This window comes from Lepidochelys kempii, chromosome 2, assembly GCF_965140265.1.
Source record: "Lepidochelys kempii isolate rLepKem1 chromosome 2, rLepKem1.hap2, whole genome shotgun sequence".
Lineage (NCBI taxonomy): Eukaryota > Metazoa > Chordata > Testudines > Cheloniidae > Lepidochelys > Lepidochelys kempii.
In genome coordinates this window covers 254,412,850-254,436,478 of record NC_133257.1, presented here as the reverse complement: position 1 = coordinate 254,436,478, position 23,629 = coordinate 254,412,850, and the positions used below count along the sequence as shown (strand labels likewise).

Here is a 23,629-nt window from a genome sequence, read left to right as displayed (position 1 = left end):
CTGTTCCCCCCTACAGCGAGATTGTCTCAGGGTATGTCTACACTGCAATTGGACGTCAGTGGCTGGCCCAGGCCAGCTGACTTGGGCTCGGACTGCAGGGCTGTTTTATTGTGGTATAGACATTCAGGCCTGGGCTGCAGCCTGAGCTCTGGGACCCTCCCACCCTGCAGGGTCCTAGAGCATGGACACCTAAATTGCAATTAAACAGCCCCACAGATTGAGTCAGACGGCACAGGCCAGCTGTGGATTTTTAACTGCAACGTAGACATACCCTCCATGCTTGAGTCTGACCACCTCCGTTCCCCTTCCTCACATGGTGAGGCAGTGCACTGTAGCTGCTTAGCAGGACGACTTGAAAGAATACCTTCACAGCATTTTTCAAACTCTGAGCCTTGTTTGTTGGTTGGTTTTTTTGGTAATCTTGTTCATCTACCACGCACGCTCCCATGGCTCTCACAAGAACCCTTTCTACATCATAACATTTGTCCACCTCCCCTCTCCCTTCCCCACAATGGCTCTATTTCCCCATCCTTGTTCCCCTCACCTGCTGCAGTTCCCCACCAGCTCTATCTGCTCCTCTTCCTTTTTCCCCTTTCCTGATTTTCCCCATCTCTCCCACCAGCACAAATCCAGAGCCAACATCTACATCCTCCTCCTCCCCTTTGGTAACATTTGCCACAATATTCTCCCTCCATTCCCATACCTGCTCCCGGAACCATCTCCAGCCCTTTAACTGTTGTCACCATTCCTAACCTCATGTCCATCCTCCCCCTCCCCTTCTCTTGCTGTCTCTGGAACACCCACTCTATCTCTAAAAAGATCACAGGCATCCATGACCTCTTTATATCTCGCTCCCTCCAGCTCCTAGCTCTTACAGAGGCCTGCCCTCTCTTACAGAGGCCTCTCCTTTTCTCACACTCTGTGATCTGGATCCGACCATAGTGAGGGTGTTGGGCTTCACCTCTCCTACTCTGGCACTTCCAACCCCTTCTACCTCATCTTTCCCACTCTTTCTCCTCTTTTGAACAGTACTGCATCTGATTCTTCTCATCTCCCTCTCCATGCTTCTGTCATCTATCATCCACCCAACTCTTCCCCATCAGCCTTCCTTGATGGTTTCCACTCCTCTCCTCACAATCTCCCATACTACTCCTCGATTATTTCAACTTCAATGTTGATAATCCATCCGAACTTTAGCTGCAGGTTTCCTCACCTTCACCTCTTCATTCAACATGCAGCTCTGGTTCAATGCTACCAGTCACCAAAAGGCCCGGTCATTTGACTTGGACTTCACCAAGCACTGTTCTCTCCGATCTCTCTGTTACTGACTGCTCCCTCTCTATCACCCGATTTTCTTCAGCAGCAGCAGCCGCCTCCTCCCTCATGCCGTCACTTGGCTTTTCTGTGACTTCCAATCCATCAGCACTGCTGACTTCTTTCGTGCTTTTAGCCCTCTCCTCCCTGCCTTCCATTGATATCGTCGTTCATTCTCTCCATGCTTCATTCCCCTCCACCCTTATCTCTTTTGCTTCTCTCCACCATTGCAAGGTCTGCTCTGCCAATCCCCAAAACTGGCTCACCCTAATATCAACTTCCTCTGCTTCTCCTTTTGGACCACGGAGTGTCTGTTGGAAATCCCATGACCAGGCTGACCTTCTCTATAGATACATTCTCTCCTTCTTCAGTTCTGACATTTTCCTAGCCAAACAACTCTAAACTACCACCATACTGACAATTTGAGATCTACCTATGTACTCCTCTCTCCTTTTGTCCAAATTAAAACCTCAACCTGGCTCTCTAACATCTCCTCAGGAATGTCTAGCCATCAGCTTAAGCTAAAACAGAGCTCTTAATCTTCCTCCCGGGCCTCCCCACTACCTCCTTACTTTATCACTGTGGACACCACCATCATCCTGCCCGTCACTTGGGCCCATAACCTGCGGTCATCTTCGACTTGGACCTCACTCTACGCCCAGGCTATGTCTGACTCTTTCTGCATAACATCTCTAAGATACCGTCTTTCTTATCCATCTACCCAGCTAAAATGGTCATCCAGACTCTCATCTCGCTGCTTGACTACTACAACATCCTTTTCTCTAGCTTGACATATATAGTCTTGCCCCATTCATATCCATTCAGAATGCTGCAGGAAAGATCATCTTCCTAGCTGTTGCTTTGACTATGTCACCCTCCACCTTTGCCTCCCTCCACTGGCTCCCCCTTTTCTATTGCAACAAACATAAGCTATTCGTCTTCTCTTTCAAGGCTCTTCCCCACCTATCCCCATCCTATTTATTATTCACTACTGAAATGTCAATTCCTGCAGCAATCAGCCCATGATGCCAGTCTCCATCGTCTAATAGTTACCTTTTCCAACAAGCACCTCACACTTGGAGGAGCTTCCTGGAAACATCTGCAAAGCTCTCTCATCCTCCTTCAAAACCCTCCTTTTCTGTTATCCACACAACTTGATAAACGGCTAGACTACTGTTATGCCAAGACCACTGCCTATCATGGTGACCAATAGTCTTAGTGTTCTTTTGTACTCCCCTGTCTATCTAGATCCATTGGTTGTCTCTTGTCCTATACTTACATTCTAAGCTCTTTGTGGTAAGGACTGTATTTTTGTTCTGTGTTTGTACAGCGCCTAGCACAATGGGCCCTAGTTGCTACTGAAATTGAAATAATAATTATAAAAAACATGAAAGTTTTATATCCATACATATACAAAAATCATATTTTTTTTATGTGATGTGTGCATGCCTGCGTATGTGGTCATGTACACTATGGTAATATCCAGTTGGTCTCCCAACACACAATTTCTCTTTCCTTTAATTTATAGGAATCTCCATTCAAAATACAGTGCAGAAGTTTTCAAACAATATTTAAAAGTTTTCTTTTGCACATGTCATTCATGGCCCACTCTCCTATGACAAACTTATACATAACACACCATTGAGTATTACAGTAGTCAAGCTCATATTTCCATTCTAAATGGAAATCCCTTCTTTAAAACACAGTTTACTGAAAGCCTTCAAGGCCAATGTTAATTTGAAGACAGATTTACAGCAATTTTGTGTCTTATTTTTTTAAAAAGGAAATGTTAAAGAAGAAAAATTTAACAGTTCTTCAATAGTCTGACTACAAAAAAAAGGCAACTTGGCAATATTATTGGCAAAACATTTCTGTTATCAATATATTTAAATGTTTTAATGTCTCTAGTTAATTTAGGGCCCAGTTCTGCCACTTATACTCAGTTTGAGCAGTCTCACTCAGAGTAGTCTATTGAAATCAATGAAATTATTCATGGAGTAAGGTAAATATTAGGTGATAAAGTTGATTTGCACATTCATGTGTGAGAAAAACTGTTGACCTGAGAGACTTTGTCACTCACACCCACTAGGGAGCACTTACATTAAAATAAATAAATCTTCCATAAACTATCAAGTTAAGAAATAACTTTTCAACAAACAATTCTTTAAAGAAAATAAAGGTAAATAAATTCCAAATATCAGTGTTACTCTTTGAAATAGCAGTAATGATGCCAATTAGTTTGCACTGTTAAGCTGCTTGACGTAATGGCAAACTAGATTTTGTTTATTCACTGTAATAAATAAATAAATGATTAAAATAATTTACTGGAAATTAATCAATAATACAAAAAGATGACTGCATGTGGCAAAGACCATGTGGGTCTTTTTGGCATTTTGAAATACAGACTGAAATGTCTATTTTCAGTCAGGTAGGCAGCACCTTCTTTCTGTTACCAAGCCAAGAAAGTGTCATTACAAGGACTCTGCCTTCTTTCAAGGCACCTGCTGTTGTTTTCATATAGTTTCTTCTTTAAATGAGAAGAACAACCAACCAAACACATTTTTCCCCCAATACATAAAATGGCAGTACTTCTTTGCACTCACATTACTTTTGTTATTACTACACACTTTTTTGGGGCTGTTTTTTGTTTTGTTTTTTAAGAGTATTTGGGTATATCAACACCATATTAACTGTACTTTGATGATATAAAATTGTAAGGCTAGGATGAATATTAGTGTTAATGAAAAAGGCATTTGCTAATTTGAACAAATCTATTTTTTTTCTGCGAACCCCTTGTCAGCTTCCAATAACCACGGGATTGATTCTGCCACGCAAAATCAAGCTGAGTAGTACTCGATACTCCACAAGTTTTCCCACTGAAATCAACTGTAGATTACAATCTGATTACTTGTACAGTAAACCATTACTGTGAATGTAGAAGGCAGAACACAGCTCTAGGAGTTGATATTTTTCAGTGAGTGACATTTTGTAGTCTTATTTGAATTTATTTTTAATTTTACAGGCTTGGGGGAAAAGTTCTTTTTTTCTACTCACTTCTGTGCTCCCTGAGACAACAGCTTTGTCCACGTTCACCGATAGCTGCTCTTCAGTCTGGCATACTCCCAACGACCACTCTGCACAGCGGTGATGAGCCCAGCAGTGACCTAATGCATTATCATTGAGAAAGAATTGCACGATTTTACAACTTTGCCAAGCAGCAGTTGAGTTTCAAAATAAGCATTAAAGGAAAAACCTTAAAAAAAAAAACAAAAAAACAAAAAAAAACCCCAGACCTGATCTTGCAATCCTTACTAGAGAATACAGAGCTTAATTTTAGTGGTAAGTGCTTGCAGAATTAGGACAATAGTCTTTTACTGAAACAGGAAAAGTGAGAGAAGGAAGGAATCAACAATTTATCTACATACTGCAGTTTTTATTATATAGAAAAAAACCCAGATGTTTTCACACATTTATATACCTTTCAGCTTCTAGTTTTTGTACCCCAAAATATACAAATACACCTGTGACAGGTCTGTGTGTACATATACGCTCAAAGTTAACTTCAGTTTGCCCCTCACTTATTTAACTTTTTGTCTGTATATCTGTCCTTAGCTTGTGAACTCCTTCAGTTCCTGTTGTCTGTTGGGAAAGCACCAAGCACATTGTGACTGCTACCGTAAACAAATAATAATTTTTAAAAGATCACAAGGTGCCATGCACAGGGCTGGTACATAAACTGTTTTGTAAAAACACTGTGATGACAATAGTGAGCTGTCATTATACAGAGACACTCACCAATAAGAGCCTGCTGTACTAATATTGGGAAACTTAGACTATAAGAATAGACCTTCCAGGACTCAAAGTACCTATTAAAATGGCTTTCAGTTCAGCTGCTGGCAAAAGAATGAAAACCATAAGGATATGGTATAATGACGAACTGCGAATATTTCTCGCCTCAGCTGAAGGTACTCTATGCTGACATACCATATAAGACTCATGGTACGTACCTCTTGAAATTTGCTATTAAGCACATAAACTGTATATTGCAACTCTGCATTTAGTAACACAAATAAGGGACTTAAAGTAAAAAGAATTGTAAGCATCTTCCAATACTGATGACATGGAATAATTAAAATTTATCCAACATCAGGAGATCAGACCCCATTTTAAAATTCATTTAAAAGAGATTTCTTTACAATCAAATTTTGAAACCAATTTTCAGAGAATTTTGAAAAAGTGACACCACTACTAAGTTCAGTACAGAGATAATATTTACAGAACAAGTTCTGAGTTCTTACATTTTCTTCTTTTGTGGGACATAAGTAGACCCAACCAAATTCATAGTCCATTTTGGTCAATTTCACAGTCATAGGATTTTTAAAATTGTAAATGTCATGATTTGAGCTATTTAAATCTGAAATTTCATGGTGCTGTACTTGTAGGGATCCTGACCCAAAAAGGAATTGGGGATGGGGGGTTACAAGGTTATTATAGGGTGGGTTGTGGTACTGCAACCCTTACTTTGGTGCGGCTGCTGACGGCGGCGTGGCCTTCAGAGCTGGGCAGCTGGAGACTGGTGGCTGCTGGCCAGGCATCCAGCTCTGAAGGCAGCGCCGCCGCCAGCAGCAGCACAGAAGTAAGGATGGCATAGTGTGGTATTGCCACCCTTCCTTCTGCGCTGCTGCTTGCAGAGCTGGTTCTTCATTCAGCAGCCGCCACTCTCCGGCCGCCCAGCTCTGAAGGCAGTGCAGAAGTAAGGGTGGCAATACTGTGACCCCCACCTAAAATAACCTTGCGATCCCCCTGCAACCCTCCCTTTAGGGTCAAGACCCCCAACTTGAGAAACACTGGTCCCCCCCCTATGAAATCTGTATAGTATAAAGTAAAAGCACACAAAAGACCAGATTTCACAAGGGGAGACCAGATTTCACTGTCCGTGATGCCTTTTCCATGGCTGTGAATTTGGTAGAGCCCTATACATAAGCATATGGTGTAGATTGATGGTAGGGCAACATTTGAACTAAAATGCTCTGAGAAAATAGCCCAAAGCTTCTTGATTTTTCTGTCAGACACCTAAATGAAACCTTAAAGTTAAAAATGTATATTACAATCTTAGGACTAATTGTTATTTGTTCAGGTAGCCCCAGTGAAGCCACATGAGAAGGAGGCTTTGTAGGACTGGGCCTTTAGGAGTTATAATAAAATGACAGTTTAAACTATGAAGTATTATCTCTGTTTCTTTCTCCTTTGCTCCTCACTTCCCCCAAAGAGGGGATCACTATACCAAACTAAAGAATTATTTAAACAAAAGTTTAGTTTGAATTCCAGTTAAACCATTATAAATATGTACCACATACTACTAATAGCTGAACGTATACCTACCTGTTGGCTCAAATAAGGCTTGGACATCAATGTCATCTGGTAAGCCAACTAAACTGAGTTCATCCCAGAATTTGACAACCTGATCGTCAGAAGCAGTTTGAGTGCTTACACTTGTACATGATGCTACACTCTGTCGAGGTCTCTCTCTGTAGAGGAGAGAAAAAATATGGGTAGGTAACTCTGCAATTAAAACAGTCTATGTTTATTACTCAATTAGCTATGTGTTTTCCAAATGATCTAAAAAAACCAGAATGCCTCAAATGAATTTTCCCTGTGTGATAAAATATACATCAAAGAAAGGGGGGAGGGGAGAACTAGCCCAGTTTCTTGAATTTTGACACTGTATTTATATCAGTAGGAGAAAATAAAGAACAATGCTTTCAGTTAAAAGTCATATGCACCAGAAAAAATGACGCTGTTAAACGGCCCTTTGTCCAGCCTGACCATCTCATTGTTCAGGCCATACATACTCAAATTTTTCAAGCTGCATTTTTTGTTTGACTTGTTTCATCTCCAGAAGAAGATTGTTAGGTAAGTACAAGCAGATACAGATCCAGGCAAAGAAGGGATATTTCTCTGGGGAAATGGGAAAACCTGGAACAAAGAGAGGGAGGTGGTATAAACAGAGGGTGTCAGCTGCAGCTTTCTTATGGTTTCCTCTCTGCAACCTCGACAGCTGGTCTGTGGGTATAGCTTTGACAATATTCTCAAAGGAGACTCTGCCGTATCAGACAGAGGTAAGCTGCTAGGATAGCACACAGCTAGTGTGTATGGGGGAAGGGTGAAAAAGGCCAAGAATGGAGAAGGTTCAATGGCAGCAGATGTCTTTGCAGGGCTGGCTCTAGGTTTTTTGCTGCCCCAAGCTCCGAGCACGCAACTGCCCAAGCCAAAAGGATGGCCAGAATACCGCCCCTGGAATCGTGCGGCCCCAAGCTTGTGCTTGCTTTGCCGGTGCCCAGAGCTGGTCCTGTGTCTTTATCCCACACAACCAAAATTCACAAAATAGCAAAGTGTAAGAGAAAGAGGCTAGAAAAGGAGAATTTAATGATACAAAAAGCACTAGATTATGATAAAATGGAAGAATCTATCAAACCTATTAAAAAACCACAAACAACAGAGTATACTATTTGAGCACAGGGAATCCTCCCTTCTGGCTTTTTAACCCAACCTACCAAAAAATTATCCACTAAACATCAGACTCACTAACCCATTAACCAGAGAAACCTGACTCCCTCAACCCCACCTAAAAAAAAGTTTCTGCCTTGGATTTCTAAAGCACTGCATTTAGCCTTACTGAGATGTCTAGTCTCCTCAGACATCAGAGTGGTTGCCATGGAGGGGGGGTGCTAAAATTTGGGTAGTCTCAATCTTTAATTGGCTCCTTCTTCATTAGGGCCCTACCAAATTCCCAGTCCATTTTGATCAATTTCACAGCCAGAGGGTTTTAAAATTGGTCAATTTCACAGTTTCAGATGTTTACATCTGAAATTTCAGGGTATTGTAACAGTGGGGGGCCTGACCCAAAAGTGGGTTGTGGACGGGTCACAAAGCTGATGTAGGGGGGTTGCAGGATTTCCACCCTCACTTCTGCATGGCCTTCAGAGCTGCGGAGCTTTCCAGAGGTGGCTCTGATCTCACCTGTGCTGCTGGGAACCTTCAGAGCTGGCAGCAGCCACAGAACTTCCTGCAGCTGGGGGAGATTCCCAGGGGTAGGTGGGTCTGATCTCCCCCCCCAGAGTGGCTGTGCAAGGGAAGAGGAAGTCTTGTCCCACCCCAGTCCTGAGAGGACGAGCAGCTCCCAGCTGGGGCTCTCCCAGCAGCATGGGGGAGATCAGACCCACCTCTATCTCCAGGAATCTACTCAAGCTGCAGGAAGCTCCGCGGCTGCTACCTTCAGTCTGCTCTCCCAGCAAGAGCAGCCACACAGGAGAAGTCCCATCCCTCCCCAGCCTGGCGGACTAACAGCTGGATCCCAGTGAATGGTAGGAGCTCCCAGCTGTGGCGCCCCAAGGCCTGCCCCGCCCCTCCAAAAGCTAGATTTCACTGGGGAAGACTGATTTCACAATCTGTGACCTGCTTTTCATGGCTGTGAATTTGGCAGTCCCCTATTTATTAATAAATCAAGCATATGCCTCCCTGGCTATTCATAGATGTCCACAGTAGCAGCAGCATGAAACTGCCATAGTTCTTGACAGTTTCATGATGCTCGTACCCTTCTGAAAAAGAACAGTGAACCTGACCAAATTTATGTTAATTTTACCTTACTGATTGGTAAATCTATGAGCTACAGCAGGCAACAGAGCTGTGTGTTGACTCAGGAATAGAAAATTCTCTTGTTTTACATTTGGCTTATTTTGAAGGTTACCTTCAGAAACATAAGGGCAAGGAGATGGGGAAATGTAAGTGAAAGCTTAAGTTGTGCAAAAATTTGATGGCTAAGACCCCCTCCACATCTGTCAAGAAAAGCTTCTCTCTCATTATTGGTGAGTGGATGAAGTTTTCAATCCTTGGCACTAAGTTATATCCTAATGACTTATGTCATAACAAAAAAAAAAGTGTCCAACATCAGGAATCAAAACCTTCAATACTAGCACCTACTACTATGAACAAAATAGTCCCCTTACGAACTGATATATTAAATTAACCCATTCTACCCAAAAAGGGCAAGTACCCCTAGATGCAGTCAAACCAGGTATTATTCACATAGGCTTCTGTTACTGAATTACTATCAGTTTTGAAATAATCTAAAAAAGAATTACACATTCATATCAGATTTTATAAAAAGGAAATCTGAGTACCTGTTTTTTTAAATTTGTGTTTATAGTTCCTGAATATCAAATGGATAAAATCACTGCCAGCTTTATATGGAGATTCAGCATTCATACTTAATAAAGGGCTATTAAACTAAAAAAATTTAAATTGAATAAACTTAATCTGAACGTGAACTTAAATTTAAATGTCTACAGTACTTTTAATGTTACATATGCCTTGATAATTCAGGATTCCTTAAAATGTACCACCTTAAATCCTTTTAAAAGGCTGCCTCTTTGTTATTGTTTCATTTCCTACTTCACTTCTTCACTGTATTGGCAGCAGTCCAAAGCTAGCAACCAATCAGAAAACTCCAACACAACAATGCTTTAGTACTTAAACTTGGATGTTAGCCAGCATGGCACTTGGGGATGATTACATCATCACCCTCAAGGGACAGAGCTGCTTAGTTGTTCCAAGCTAAATTAATTTTGCACTTTCCCATAGGCTACAAAAACCTCTACTAATCAGCCAGCACAACTGAATCCACATATGAGCAAGACAGCTCTGAAACAAAAACACATTTTACCATGGTAACGCCAAAAACCCAGAATTACAAAATCCAAATATATATTAAGAAAAAATCTATTCCATTATGCAAATACTGAAAAAAAAATCTGCATTTGTAGTTATAGATGTATTTTAAACTTCATTTCCATAAATATATTCAATAACCTTTCAACATGGACTATACAGGGATGTGTACGTGAATGTAATTTCTCAGAAATAGCTATTAAATAAGTGCTGTATTGCAAAAGGCAGCTGGGATACTACTATACTTCAATGGATTAAAAACAGAACACAGACACACACAAAAACAACAAAAAGAGTTCTAAGCACAGTAGAATACACTGTATTCACATAGCACGTTGCTTTTTACAGTCGCAAGGATTATTTTTGGAGGGGGCCAGGGAAGAAAGATTACAAGGTCTCACACACACGCTTCTTGCCTCCCCAAAGTACACAAACACAACAGTTTAGAAATCAACTGGCTAATCTGTTACTCCTCTTCTGTTCTTTTGCATACTCTCTCTAAAATCTATTTAAAACGTACTAATACATTTGTACTTTTAAAGTAAGTCTGTTTCTTTTACTTTTGTACTCTCCAAAAAAAGAGCACATTCTCGCTTCTAGGGGAAAAAACCTTAACAAGAAGCAGCAGAAGAAAGATTGCTATTTTTCTGACATGGTTTGCAATTTTTCAAACACAGATTAATAATACTAAGCATCAAGGGGTTTTAAAATAATTTCAAATTATTCATTTATCACTGCACAATGTTTGCATATATGCTTCCTGGCCTCTCTACAATAATCAACATTACAACAAAATCATGACTGAAGTTTTTATGATGAAACAGACTTACTTCTTCTGTCCTCTTTGTTTGCGCGGCACTGAGTTTTGCCTTGGAGTTCTCTCATAAGCTCCATCGCTGCTGTCGTTGGTTTCACTCTTACTTAAAGGCTGGTTCTTCCAGGGGATGATAAACGCTAGTGTTGGACTGAATTGTTTTAAATCTCCTTGTCCTAATGAGCTTCGTTCACCACAGTAACAAAAGGCGCAGAGTTGTTCGCTGCAAAGCGGAGGAAACTTTTAAAAACCAGGATACTCTTGGGGGATCTCTTATTAATTGTCATGTTTTGTGTCAGTTTGACTTTCCTCAAACAGAATACAAAGTACGATAAATAAAATATAAACAATAATTTAAAGTGTATCTTTAAATAAATGTGTAATGTAACTACTAAATATATTATTTAAAGTTATGTAACAGTAGTTTTGTTTTTCTTCCACGGAAGTCTGCTAAAAAAGTGGAAAACACCCAAGTTACTAAAGATTTTTTATTTTTCCTATGCTTAAAAGCCCTTAGTCTAGCAAAGAAAAAACCCCACACATACTCTACTGTAATCCAAAAGATGTGTACAAACCTAAATGGTGGTGACTGAAAAAAGGCGTGGCAGGGGAGAATGGGAAAGAGATGAACTATCCTATTACAATCCCATATCCACCAAAAAGCTAATATAGTGGAAAACACACGCACGTATACCTATAACACACAGTATGTATAACATATAACCATGCGTATACAATACAAATGCATGCTTTATCTATTGTATGCAAAACATCTCACACACACACACACAAAAATTAATAGGAAGATCAGCATAATGGAACACACACAGCAATGACTACATAAAAACCGGTTATAGCTACATATCATATACAAATACATATATCCATTTAACACAAACATTGTAAAAATACAGCAGCCTAAACTTATACTTGAAGAAACTTACACATATTTAGTACTGTGACCTGTTAAGTAAGTTATCCCTGTACCATTTGCAATCTTATATTAACACTCAAAGCATAATGACAGTTCTGGTAGAACTCCTTGTGTCACACCATATGGAGGTTACTGCACAATATTTCTAAAACAACCACATTCACAAACCTAAAATGTGAACTTTTTAAATTTGCATACAAACCGTTTAAAAAGAAAAATCATTTAACATGTTTTTACGCCTAAGTGAACAACTTTGTTTTATGTGTATTTATGTGATCCCCAAAATGTGCCTAAGGGAATCTGGCACTTGGGTGGAAGCCTGGTTTGGAAAGAGCTCCATTTAAATAGAATTTAAGCACATCTCTGAGGTGGCATATTTGGACTTTGGGAGCAGTAAGTTAAAAATAAAAAAAGTCTCCTGGAGTTCCAATTACAGTACAGTGTTCACTAGGATTTGGAAAGAGTAACAGATCATCTGCACTGCTAGTCAAGGGGCTGGTCTACACTACAAATTTAGGATGGCTTAACTACATTGCTCAGAGTTGCAAAAAATGTAATTAAATCAACTCAAGCCCAGGTTATAGACACTGCTGGGTTGATGGAAGAATTCTGTCAACCTCGCTACCGCCTCCTGGATAGGTGGATTTACTACACCAATGTACAAACCCCTTCCATTGCTTTGGTAAGCAGCTACGCTACAGTGCAGCATTTCAAGTGTAGGCATACCCAAAGTCAGGTACAAGCAGCAGCAACAGCAGAATGAAGAAAGAAGAACTAAAAAGGGAAAAGTTGCAGCCTGGAACAGAGGACTATGACAATCCAATACGGCCATTTAACCTTGACTTAATGTACTCCGAGACTGGACAAAATCTTGCCCTCACAATACAACACCACTGGGGAAGGGAAGATGGGGAAGAGGACTGGGTGCAGAGAAGGTCCCGGAGACATTCTGCTAGCACACAGCTGGCTGTCTCACTTGGAAAGGCTGAACAGGAAGACATGGTTTTCTGGAGCACTTCTCAAGAGTGGCCCAAGAAGGAGCAACATGCTGCTAATTAGATCATGTATGTGGGGTTGGCCATGCCAAACTGGCAGATCACACCCTTTTGGGGCCAGGTTGCTTCAACAGGAGCCTTAGCTGGGTCCCTCTCATAGCATTCAAGAGAGTGCTAGAGAAGACCCCACCCTGCTGCTTTGGGAAAGAACCTTAGTGCAGATTCACGTCCCATGTTGACCCTTCTCCAGCCCCCAATGACCCTGCTTGATACAGGATAAGTGCTGGCCTATACTTACAACGTACAACTCACAGGAGAGATTTTACTCATATCAGAGTACTGAGCAAGGGATTAATTTCAGAAATGTTTACAAAAATATGCCTGAAGACAAAAATGTTTTGAAGAAAGAAAAATCTAAGTTCCATGAAGAGGGCATAAAGATAAGAGAGATCTCTCTTCCAGGCTGTAAATGTAATTTCAAATGTTATATGGCACAGCAACAAATTAGTAGCTATTCATATTTCAGAGAATATGGCCCAACCAGAGTATTAGGTAAAAACATGTTAGTTGCCCTCATACACATAGCTTGCAGATCAGGGGGCAAAATTACTTAGGGTAGTCAAACCTAAAGAGGACTGTGAGAGACTTCAAAGGAACTTAATGGTAGGTGAAAGTGCAGCACACTGGCTGATGAAACTCAGTGTTTACAAATGCAAAGTTTTCCACATTGGAAGGAATAATTTGAACTACTCATACACATGTGGCTGGTCTGTAAATTAATTGGAACAACTTACAAAAGTTGTCGGGATCATTATGAATAGTTAAACAAAAAACCTGCTCAATGTAAAACAGTCAAAATAGCAAACAAAACATCACGATGCATAAAGAATGAAATAGAAGATATTTCAAATATGATGCTATTATATAACCCAGTACTGGAGCGCTACTGGACTTTGTAGGTTTGGAGACAGCTGCAGGGTCTTTGCTGCAGGTTGCAGCTTTCCCAAGCAGCAATAGGTTGAAATTAACAAAATTAGTCAGTTTCACAGCTGCTATTCAGAATGGTTTGGGCACCTGTGAAAATGCAAAGAATCATGTCAGTTTCATGCTACTGCTTGGGAAAAGCTATGAACCATAGCAGCCGATGTAAACAGTGGTGTGTTCAGAGAGGAAAAAAAAAAAAGCAAAAAAGCAGCAGCCTTGGTTTAAGGGCCCAGTAGCAGACACACTCTCTCCCATTCAGGAGCCAAGAATCTGGAGAGGAATCGAACAATGGAGATCCTACATTCTCTCAGCAGCCAGAAGACTCTAGGACTGAGGTAGAAGGAGAAAAAGAAAGCTTCTCATTTCTAAGAGAAATATGGGGCAATTGGGCTTCAAATCTAATAGCCAGACATTTATATGAAAAGAAACCCCTAACCACACCAGAACCCACAAACAGAATCCTAGTAGAAATCTCCAAAGCCTCCACTTCTCAGCAGTTTGGGAGGGGTGTGGGTGCGTGTCACACGCACACACACATTCTTCATGGAAGTCTGCCTTCTCATTGTCTGTGCTAACCTAACAACAGACTCAGGGCTTGTCTACACAGGGAGTTATTATTCCAGAATAGCTATTCCTGATAAGATTGCCTCATTCTGAATTATCTTAATCTACAATGATTAAACTAATATAGAATATGAGCATCCACACATTGAGTTAATCAGGAATAGCTATCCTGGAATATAATTGCCTTTGTAGATACTCCCTTAGCCTTTTAGCTAATAATTGTTTTGTAAATATTTTAAACCCTGTTTGTATGGACAAAGGCTAATTTCTTTTACTAACACATGAGAGAGACAGACAATTTAAAAATCTAAGTCCTTTCCCATATATCAATATTCAGTTTATCTTAAGGGGAGTGGAGAAGAGATCTCAATTCAGACTCAGCAACTCACAAAATCAAGTCCTGTGATCAGATTTCAGATGTTTACAGAACAGAGTAATATTTTAAAATGGAGATAATGAGCAAGTTAACATGCCACCTACTGATCTCTTCATAAATTGATTGAAATAGAAAAGCAAGCAGACCACTATTATACCTATGTCTTTATGCTGTTCCAGACATTGTTAAAATGGATAGAAATTCATCATTTAATTCTTCATCTGTATGGGCCAAATTCTGTTCTCTTCTATACTGCTTAAAATCCAGAGCATGGCCCACTGCCATTCAGGATGGAATAATACTGCTGCTTTAGGCCTAGTCTATACCTAAAACTTAGGGAGGGTCTACATTAAACATTAGAGCATGATGAAAAGTCTTCAGTGAAGATACTACCTAAGCCAACAGGAGGGCTTCTCCCAGGAGTAGGTACTCCGCTTCTCTGAGAGGCAGTAGCTATGTTGACGGGAGAAAGCCTCCCGTCAACATAGTGCTGTGTACACAGGGGGTTAAATCATTAACACTACGTCGCTCCCAGGGGTGTGGATTTTTCACACCTGTGAGCGATGTAAATTCATAGTGCAGACATGGCTTTAAATTGACCTAGCTTTGTCACTCTGGGCTGTGAAAAAGTTACACCCTTAAGAGTCATAGTTAAGATGACTTACAAAGCCCTGCTGTATACACCGCTAGAGGAATTCTTCCATCAACCTAAATACTGCCCTCAAAGGGGTGTAAGAAAAACCACTTCTACTGCTGTAGGAAGTGTCTATAGATTTGCCATTGTAGAGCTTGTAGTGTAGACCCTTTGAGAAGACAGAAGCTATCAAGAGTGTTTCATATAATTCTCCCACACAGAGCAAAAATTGGCATCAAAGTGGACAACGAGAATACAATACATTGCATAATGGTAGTTAGCTTGGGAAGGATATTTTGATTGAGAGCAGTGAGTATGTCTACACTGTGTTTTAAAACACACAGCAGCGAGTCTCAGAGCTCAGGTCTACAGACTTGGGCTCACGCTACTGCACTAACAACAGCTGTGTAGACATTTGGGCTTGGGCTGGAGCTCAGGTTCTGAAACCCACGCAGGCTCCCCAGGCTTCAGAGCCTGAGCTCCAGCCCAGGTTGGAACATCTACACCATTGTTTTTAGCGCCACAGCACAAGCCTGAGCCTGTACACCCGGACTCTGTGACTCACTGCCATGGGTTTTAAAATGCAGTATAGACATACCTAAGAAGGCTAATGTCTGCTCCTAGTCAACGGCTATGTTGAGAAACCATAAATGGTGACCCAAACTTCCAGCTGCTAAACCTGTACCCTCTACCACAAAACCCAGTGAGTTCAAAAACATGCTCAGTAGAGCAGCTTGACCTTTTTATGTTCCTGCCCCACAGAGCAATCTGAATCAATATCCATCCCAACAGCAGAACCTACCCAAATCTCTGACAACAAACCAAGATGCCAGTCACATTTATTGAGTCCTCCCACTCATCCATGTTCCAACCAGAAATAGAATACCACCAAAAAGCACTAGAATGAACCAATGGAAAAGGTTTAAGTCATAGAGGAAAGGAGAAAAACAATCATGGTTTCCTCCACTCAAGTAGTGACATACATTCATTAGAAGCCCTCCTGAAACACAGACTTTACTGTTCAGACGATTTCATTTCACCACATGCAGTATTGTGTAAGTGGTTGCACACTCTTCAGTTAAAAGAGAAGCACAAGCTCTTCTCGCTTGCTCGCTGTCAACTAGAAAATTAAGGTACAATTCACTACCCAAACACTTTAACAAAAAGTTAAGGTTGACCAATAGTACCTTTTACTGTTCCCCAGTCAAGTGCACCTCTGCTTAAACCTCTGAAAAGCTGGACATACCACATTATCGCGCATACCAGCCCCACCGTAAAGAGCCACTGGCAAGATACCGTTTCAGCCAGGGCTGCCCTGTGGCTACAACAGGGAATGACAATGTAAACGAGCCTTCTCATGTAGTATGTTGTGCCCCACATAACTGTATTCATTCCTTTGTCTGCATGCACTCCAACTGCCCTATACTGTGTTAGGAACAGCCATACTGACCGGTACAGGGATTACTTGCGAGATGTGGTAATGTTCTGCATTCAGATATGAAGAGAGATATATCTGCATCCAAATGGATCACTAAGTCCAGGTGCACACAACATTCTGCAATAGCATGTGGCACCGAAGTTAACCTTACCTCAGTGTTAATGAAGTTTTTAGGCAGTTAGTTTCTTTTGGCTTTTTGAAGAAGGGGGTAATGAGGGTCTTCATTGCCATTCTGCTACCAGCTGTACTCCTCCTGGCCACCTTTATGCTCCCCCTGCCCAGTAGTAGAGGAGCAACAGGGAGGGAGGAAGGGAGGTGGTAACCAGTGGCCTGTGAGGAACACATCTCTTAGCGGAAGGCAGACAGGGGATATGGAGGGGAGTCCCAGGCTCTGTACTCCACTTTGGGGTCTAGAGTTAGCAAGGAGGGTTCTGCTCAACCCTCTAAAACACAGGAAGATTGCAGAGACGTGAAGTGTCCCATTCATCTCAATGGGATGTGCTCAGATAAATCAAACATCTTATAAAAAGAAAAGGAGTACTTGTGGCACCTTAGAGACTAACCAATTTATTTGAGCATGAGCTTTCGTGAGCTATAGCTCACTTCATCGTGAGCTGTAGCTCACGAAAGCTCATGCTCAAATAAATTGGTTAGTCTCTAAGGTGCCACAAGTACTCCTTTTCTTTTTGCGAATACAGACTAACACGGCTGTTACTCTGAAACCAAACAACTTATGGAGATGAAAAGCCTGACAACACCTCTGAGACGTATAAACTGACCCATTCAACTCAATGGATGTCCTCCTTTCCCAAAGTCTCCTCCAGCCCCCATTGTGCAAGCAATTTTCAAGACAATTTTGCTATCAATGAGAATTTTAGAACAATTTGCTTATTAAAAGCAGTTTATTTCTGGGAAGAGGAGGAGTTAAGAGTATACCCGAGGAACCCACTGATCAAATGACACCAGCTTGTGCCATTATCTCAAATCCTGGCCCTAATGTATCATAGAAATATTATGGTGGGATGTAGCACCACGACAGTTAAGGCTGCATCAGGATTTCCATTTTAACAAGGGGTGGAAAAGGTCTGCAAACTGTCTTTTGGGTTGTATTATCATTTTAAAATGCTCACTGGAGTTTGCGCAGTGCTTTATTTTTCTATAGCAGTTTGTTGGGTGGGGCAGATATTATTTGATGTTTACAATGGCTGTTTTAAAAAGGCTCATGTGACACTTTTTTGGTGTCTGACTTGCCTTCAGATCCCTTTTTCACACAGACACCATAGCACTTTGAACGATGAACTAGATAAGTGTGAACCTTTGGTTTGTGTAGATTGGGTGAATTACTGTAGAAATTTGAAATAGAATCAGAGGACTGGAGGGGACCTCCTTGAGAGGTCTTCTAGTCTAGTCCCCTGCACTCAAGGCAGGACTAAGTAGTACCTAAACCATCCCAGAGAGGTGTTTGTCTAACCTGCTCTTAAAAATCTCCAATGATTCCACAACTACCCTAGGCACTTTATTCCAGTGCTTAACTACCCTGATAGGGAGTTTTTCCTATTGTCCAAACTAAACCACCCTTGCTACAATTTAAGACCACTGCTTCTTGTCCTGTGCTCAGAGGTTAAGGAGAAAAATGTTTTTCCCTCCTCCTAATAACAACCTTTTATGTCCTTGAAAACTACTATCATGTACCTTCTCAGTCTTCTCTTCTCCACACTAAACAAACCCAGTTATTTTAATTTTCCCTCATAGGTCATGTTTTCTAGACCTTTAATCATTTTTGTTGCTCTTCTCTGGACTTTCTCCAATTTGTTCACATCTTTCCTGAAATGTGGCACTGGATACAATACCCCAGTTGAGGCCTAATCAGCATGAAGTAGAGTGGAAGAATTACTTCTTGTGTACAGCTTACTCCTGCTAATACATCCCAGAATTATGGTTGCTTTTTTTGCCACACTGATACTGTGTTGACTCATATTTAGCTTGTTATCCACTACAACCCCCAGATTCCTTTCTGCAGTACTCCTTGCTAGGCAGTCATTTCCCATTTTGTATGTGTGCAACTGATTGTTTCTTCCTAAGTGGAGTACTTTGCACTTGTCCCTATTGAATTTCATCCTATTTACTTCAGATCATTTCTCCAGTTTGTCCAGATCTTTTAATCCTATCCTCCAAAGCACTTGCAACCTCTCCCAGCTTGGTATCGTCCGCAAATTTTATAAGTGTACTCTCTGTGCCACTATCTAAATCATTGATGAAGATATTGAACAGAACTGGATGCAGAACCAATGCCTGTGAGACCCCACTCAATATGCCCTTCCAATTTGACTGAACTACTGGTAACTACTCTCTGGGAACAATTTACCAACCAGTTACGCACCCACCTTACCGTAGCTCCATCTAGGCTCTATCTCCTAGTTTGTTTATCAGAAGGTCATGTGAGAGAGTCTCAAAAGCCTTACTAAGTCAAGATATATCACATCTACCCCTCCCCCACATCCACAAGGCTTGCTGCCCTGTCAAAGAAAGCTATTAGGTAGGTTTGACATGATTTGTTCTTGATAAATCTATGCTGACTGTTACTTACCATCTTATCTTTTAGGTGTCTGCAAACTGATTGCTTAATTAATTGCTCAATTATCTTTCCAGGTACTGAAGTTAAACTGACTAGTCTGTAATTGCCCAGGTTGTCCTTATTCCCCTTTTTATAGATCAGCACTATATTTGCCCTTTTCCAGTGCTCTGGAATCCCACCCATCTTTCGTGACTTTTTGAAGACAATCACTAATGGCTCAGTTATCTCCGCAGTCAGCTCCTTGAGTATTCCATGATGTATTTTATCAGGCCCTAGTCTATATATTTTCTGCATTTGTTTTTCCTGATAGAACTCTAAGTTTGATTAAATACTATGAAATGGAATATTTTGGAAAAATAGGATTTCACAGCATCATCAGTATTAGACCTGGTCTACATTACACGGCTTGGTCGAGGCAAGGCAGCTTACATCAAGTTAGCTGTGGATGTGTCTTCATTTAAGTTGGTCTCCCAACGACGTACGTGACTCACTACTCCAACTTAACGCCACTGTAGCACATCCGGTGAACACACTAAGCCGATGGAGAGAGCTCTCCCATCATCTTAATAATTCCACCTCTACGAGAGGTGATAACTATGTCGGTGTGAGAAGCTCTCCTACTGACATAGAGCAGTCTACACAGGAGGTTATGGTCAGTATTACTAAGTCACTTAGGAGTGTGGATTTTTCACAACCCTGAGCCATAGTTATACTGAAGTAAGCATGCAGTGTAGACCAAGTCTAAGGGTATGTCTAAACTGGCAAGTTTCTGTGCAACTTTTATTAATGCATTGGAATTAAACCGCTGTTGCATGTCCACACTGTGCTCCTGTTCAGAGTCGTCATGTGGCAGGTTTCAGCTCAAGGTAAATTTTCAAAGCTCAATTACAAATGTTCAAAAAATAGAAGATGTATATGATGAAACCCATGAGGCGCCCTAAATAGAGCAGGTGCTATCAGACCACTGGTTTTAAATAAAGCAAATTGCAAGCTTGGAAATAGAAAAATTATCCTGAGGCCATCTACAGTTATTCTTCAAGCTCTGCCGGAATAGATTTTTTTTTAACCCTTAAGCAAGAGTAGAACAACAGTGAGAAATCTAGGCTGATTTAAGAGATGAGTGGCAAAATGAAAAAGGTCTGAGGACTATTCCTAAAGATGTTTCGCAGCTCAAAGCACATGGTTCATGTGTGTAAACAAAACTCCATCTCTACACAGACGAAAATACAGTGAAAAAAGAAGTGCACTGTCTACATACGACAAGTGGGGTTGGTAATCTTGCCTATTATTAAGGTCCCCTGACACTTCCCATTATAAGACCCTATTTTCTGTTGCTTACAAAACTTGTCAAATTTTAACCATTGCAGCTGAAATTTTCCATGTCTAGTATCTGCCTCAGCCTGGTTTTTGTTTTTTGTGGGGTTTTTATTTGGGGGGGGAGCGGGGGGAAGAAGCATGGTAGAGGTGGTGGAAATTCAGCCATTTCCAAGAATTAAGTGAGGGAAAATATGCTGTTGGGCACTGGTTAAAAATACTGATGACCTTTTCCTTGAAATGCACGAGTGCCCCCATGCTTTGGGAAACAGATTTGAAATTTAACCCGTGGGGGGTGGGGAGGGCGGTCTTTGCCATCCCTGTGAAAATCTACTGAAACATGGCCGGATTGCAAAGAGCAGTTTTCAAAGGCCTATTTGTACATGCTCCATAGAGACTTGCTAGGGCTTATCAGCTAAAATCTCTGAAGAGTCTGTCCCCACTAAGCAAGTTTGAGCTTCTCACAACTTCTAGTGCTGACCAAACTGTGTATGAGACACCCCCATGTAGTGACTGAGTATGCGCCATCCCCACAGAGTGACTGAGCATGCTCCCTCCAGCCCAAGGCCAGCAGGGCTCAGAAGGACTTTCTCTGCAATTGCAGCTCATGGCTGCCCTGGACAGAGGTGGTGACAGGCACTGGAATGGAGAGCATGGAGCCTGTCTCTTTTTGTGCTTTCAATGAGCCATGTGCTGGCAAAACATGCAATGTGGAAGAGAAAGCTATCTGATTCAAACGCAGAGGGCACAAAAGTCAGGCCGGGGGCAAAGGGAAGGAGTGCCTGTTTCCCAAAGCATGGGGGCACTCGTGCATTTCAAGGAAAAGGTCATCAGTATTTTTAACCAGTGCCCAACAGCATATTTTCCCTAACTTAATTCTTGGAAATGGCTGAATTTCCACCACCTCTACCGTGCTTCCTCCCCCCGCCCCCGCCCCCAAATAAAAACCCCACAAAAAACAAAAAACAGACTGAGGCAGATACTAGACATGAGGGATGGAGATGGGGAGTGCGATACTAGACTAGTTGGGCAGGGAGAGGACAAGTTGGGACTTGTTGCACAAGGGGACTGAGACTGGGAATGAGGGGCAGGGACAGGAAGGGAGGAGAGGCTGGGGCTGTTTGGGTGATGGTAGCCAGCGAGAGAAATGAGGGGGGTGACTGTAGACCAGTTGGCTGGGGAAGGGGAATACTGAGATCCAACAAGGAGCTGACAGAAGTGGAAAAACACTGGGATTGGATGGACAAGGACAGCGGGGCAGCATCTAAGGAAAGGTGTGTGTGTTTGTGGGGGGGAAGGACTGAGTCTGGGGCTAGGAGCCAATGAGTGGGGGGGGGGAGGGGGAAGAGACAGATAGGATGAGAAACAGGGTCAGGGGACTTGGGACTGGCTGGGCAAGGAGCCTGGGACTGGGATGAGAAGCCTGAAAAGTGGAGACTGGGAAAGGAAGGAAAATTTGACTGGGACAAGGCACCACAAATGATGGAGACAGGACTGGGACAGGGTAGAATGGGCCAAGCTTGGGGGCATGAGGAACAGGCAGAGGAGTAACTATTAATAGAATGATGTTGGACTGGAGGGAGGTCTCCAGTCATGTTCCACAGGGATCCGTCCTGGGTCCGGTGTTGTTTAACATCTTTATTAATGACCTGGATGGAGGTATAAAGAGTATACAGTAACTCCTCACTTAACGTTGTAGTTAATGCAACTGTAAGTGAAACGATATTAAACAAATCCAATTTTCCCATAAGATTTAATGTAAATGCGGGGAATTAGGTTCCAAGGAAATTTTTGGGGGGCAGACAAATGGCATTATATATTGTACTGTACTGTGGTTGGGAAGTGCCCCTGGCTTACCCCACACAGGCACAGCCCGCTGCAGGCAAGGACGCTAGGAAGCACCTTTGCAGCAGCAGTGGCAGCTTACCCGGAGAAGAACAGGCACTGACTTTGCTGAGGGATGCTCCAGGCCCGCCTCTTCCCATCCCTGCTCCATTCCAGGCCCACCTCTTCCCACCCCCACTCCACCTCCTGTCTGGAGCACACCGCATTCCCGCTCCTTCCCTGACCCCAGAAAGTCCTAAGCGCTGCCAAACAGCTGTTTGGCGGGCTTAGATTTTCTGGGAGGGAGGGGGGAGGAGTGGAGACAAGGTGATTCCCCGCTCCTCCCCCTCCCTCCAAGAAAGTCCTAAGCGTAGCCAAAAAACTGTTTGGCGGTGGGGGAAGCGCTGGGAGGGAGGGGAAAGAGAAGGAGAAGAGGAACTTGTGCAATGCTCCCTTGTAAAGTTGCTGCTCTTCCACGAAAATCTTACATGCAGCATATAGAGCAGGCAACCAAACGACATTAAAAGGGAGCATTGCACAACTTTAAACGAGCATGTTCCCTAATTGAGCAGCGACGTAACATTGAAACCATGTTAAGCGGGAGGACGTTAAGTGAAGAGTTACTGTACTGATCAAGTTTGCAGGTGACACAAAGCTAGAAGGGAGTAGCCAATACTTTGGAAGATAGAGCTGAAATTCAGAGGGATCTTGAAAAATTGGAGAACTGGGCTCTAGACAACAAAATGAAATTCACCAAAGACAAAAGTAGGGTGCTACACATAGGGAAGAAAAACCAAATACACAAATACAGAATGGAGAAAAAATGGCTTGGCAGCAACATTGCTGAGAAGGATCTGGGAGTTGTAGTGGATCACAACCTCAACATGAGTCAGCAATGTGATACTGTTGAAAAAAAAAACAAATGCAATTTTAGGTTTCATTAAAAGAGACATAGCATGCACGTCACAGGAGGTGATAGTACCGCTCTACTCAGCGATGATTAGGCCTCAGCTGGAGTACTGTGTCCAATTTTGGTCACAAAGGAATAGAAAGGACGTAGAGAAACTGGAAAGGATCCAGAGATGAATGACAAGATGATCAAAAGGATGGAATGCGAGCCATATAAGCAAAGGCTG

At 41.9% G+C, this 23,629-nt stretch overlaps 1 protein-coding gene across 18 annotated transcripts in view; it reads right to left on the bottom strand.

Annotated features, from left to right (window-relative positions):
* Window positions 1-23,629, bottom strand: part of KMT2C (lysine methyltransferase 2C) — a 335,375-nt gene that overhangs the window by 200,416 nt on the left and 111,330 nt on the right. For 17 of the 18 annotated variants that reach the window (XM_073334588.1, XM_073334594.1, XM_073334591.1 and 14 more), the window contains 3 exons: window positions 10,872-11,078; window positions 6,697-6,842; window positions 4,369-4,478 (listed from right to left, as the gene is read on the bottom strand). In XM_073334588.1, coding sequence (XP_073190689.1) covers window positions 4,369-4,478; window positions 6,697-6,842; window positions 10,872-11,078 — 463 coding nt within the window. The remainder of the gene's footprint in view (window positions 1-4,368; window positions 4,479-6,696; window positions 6,843-10,871; window positions 11,079-23,629) is intronic. The other variant, XM_073334601.1, reaches the window with a different exon arrangement.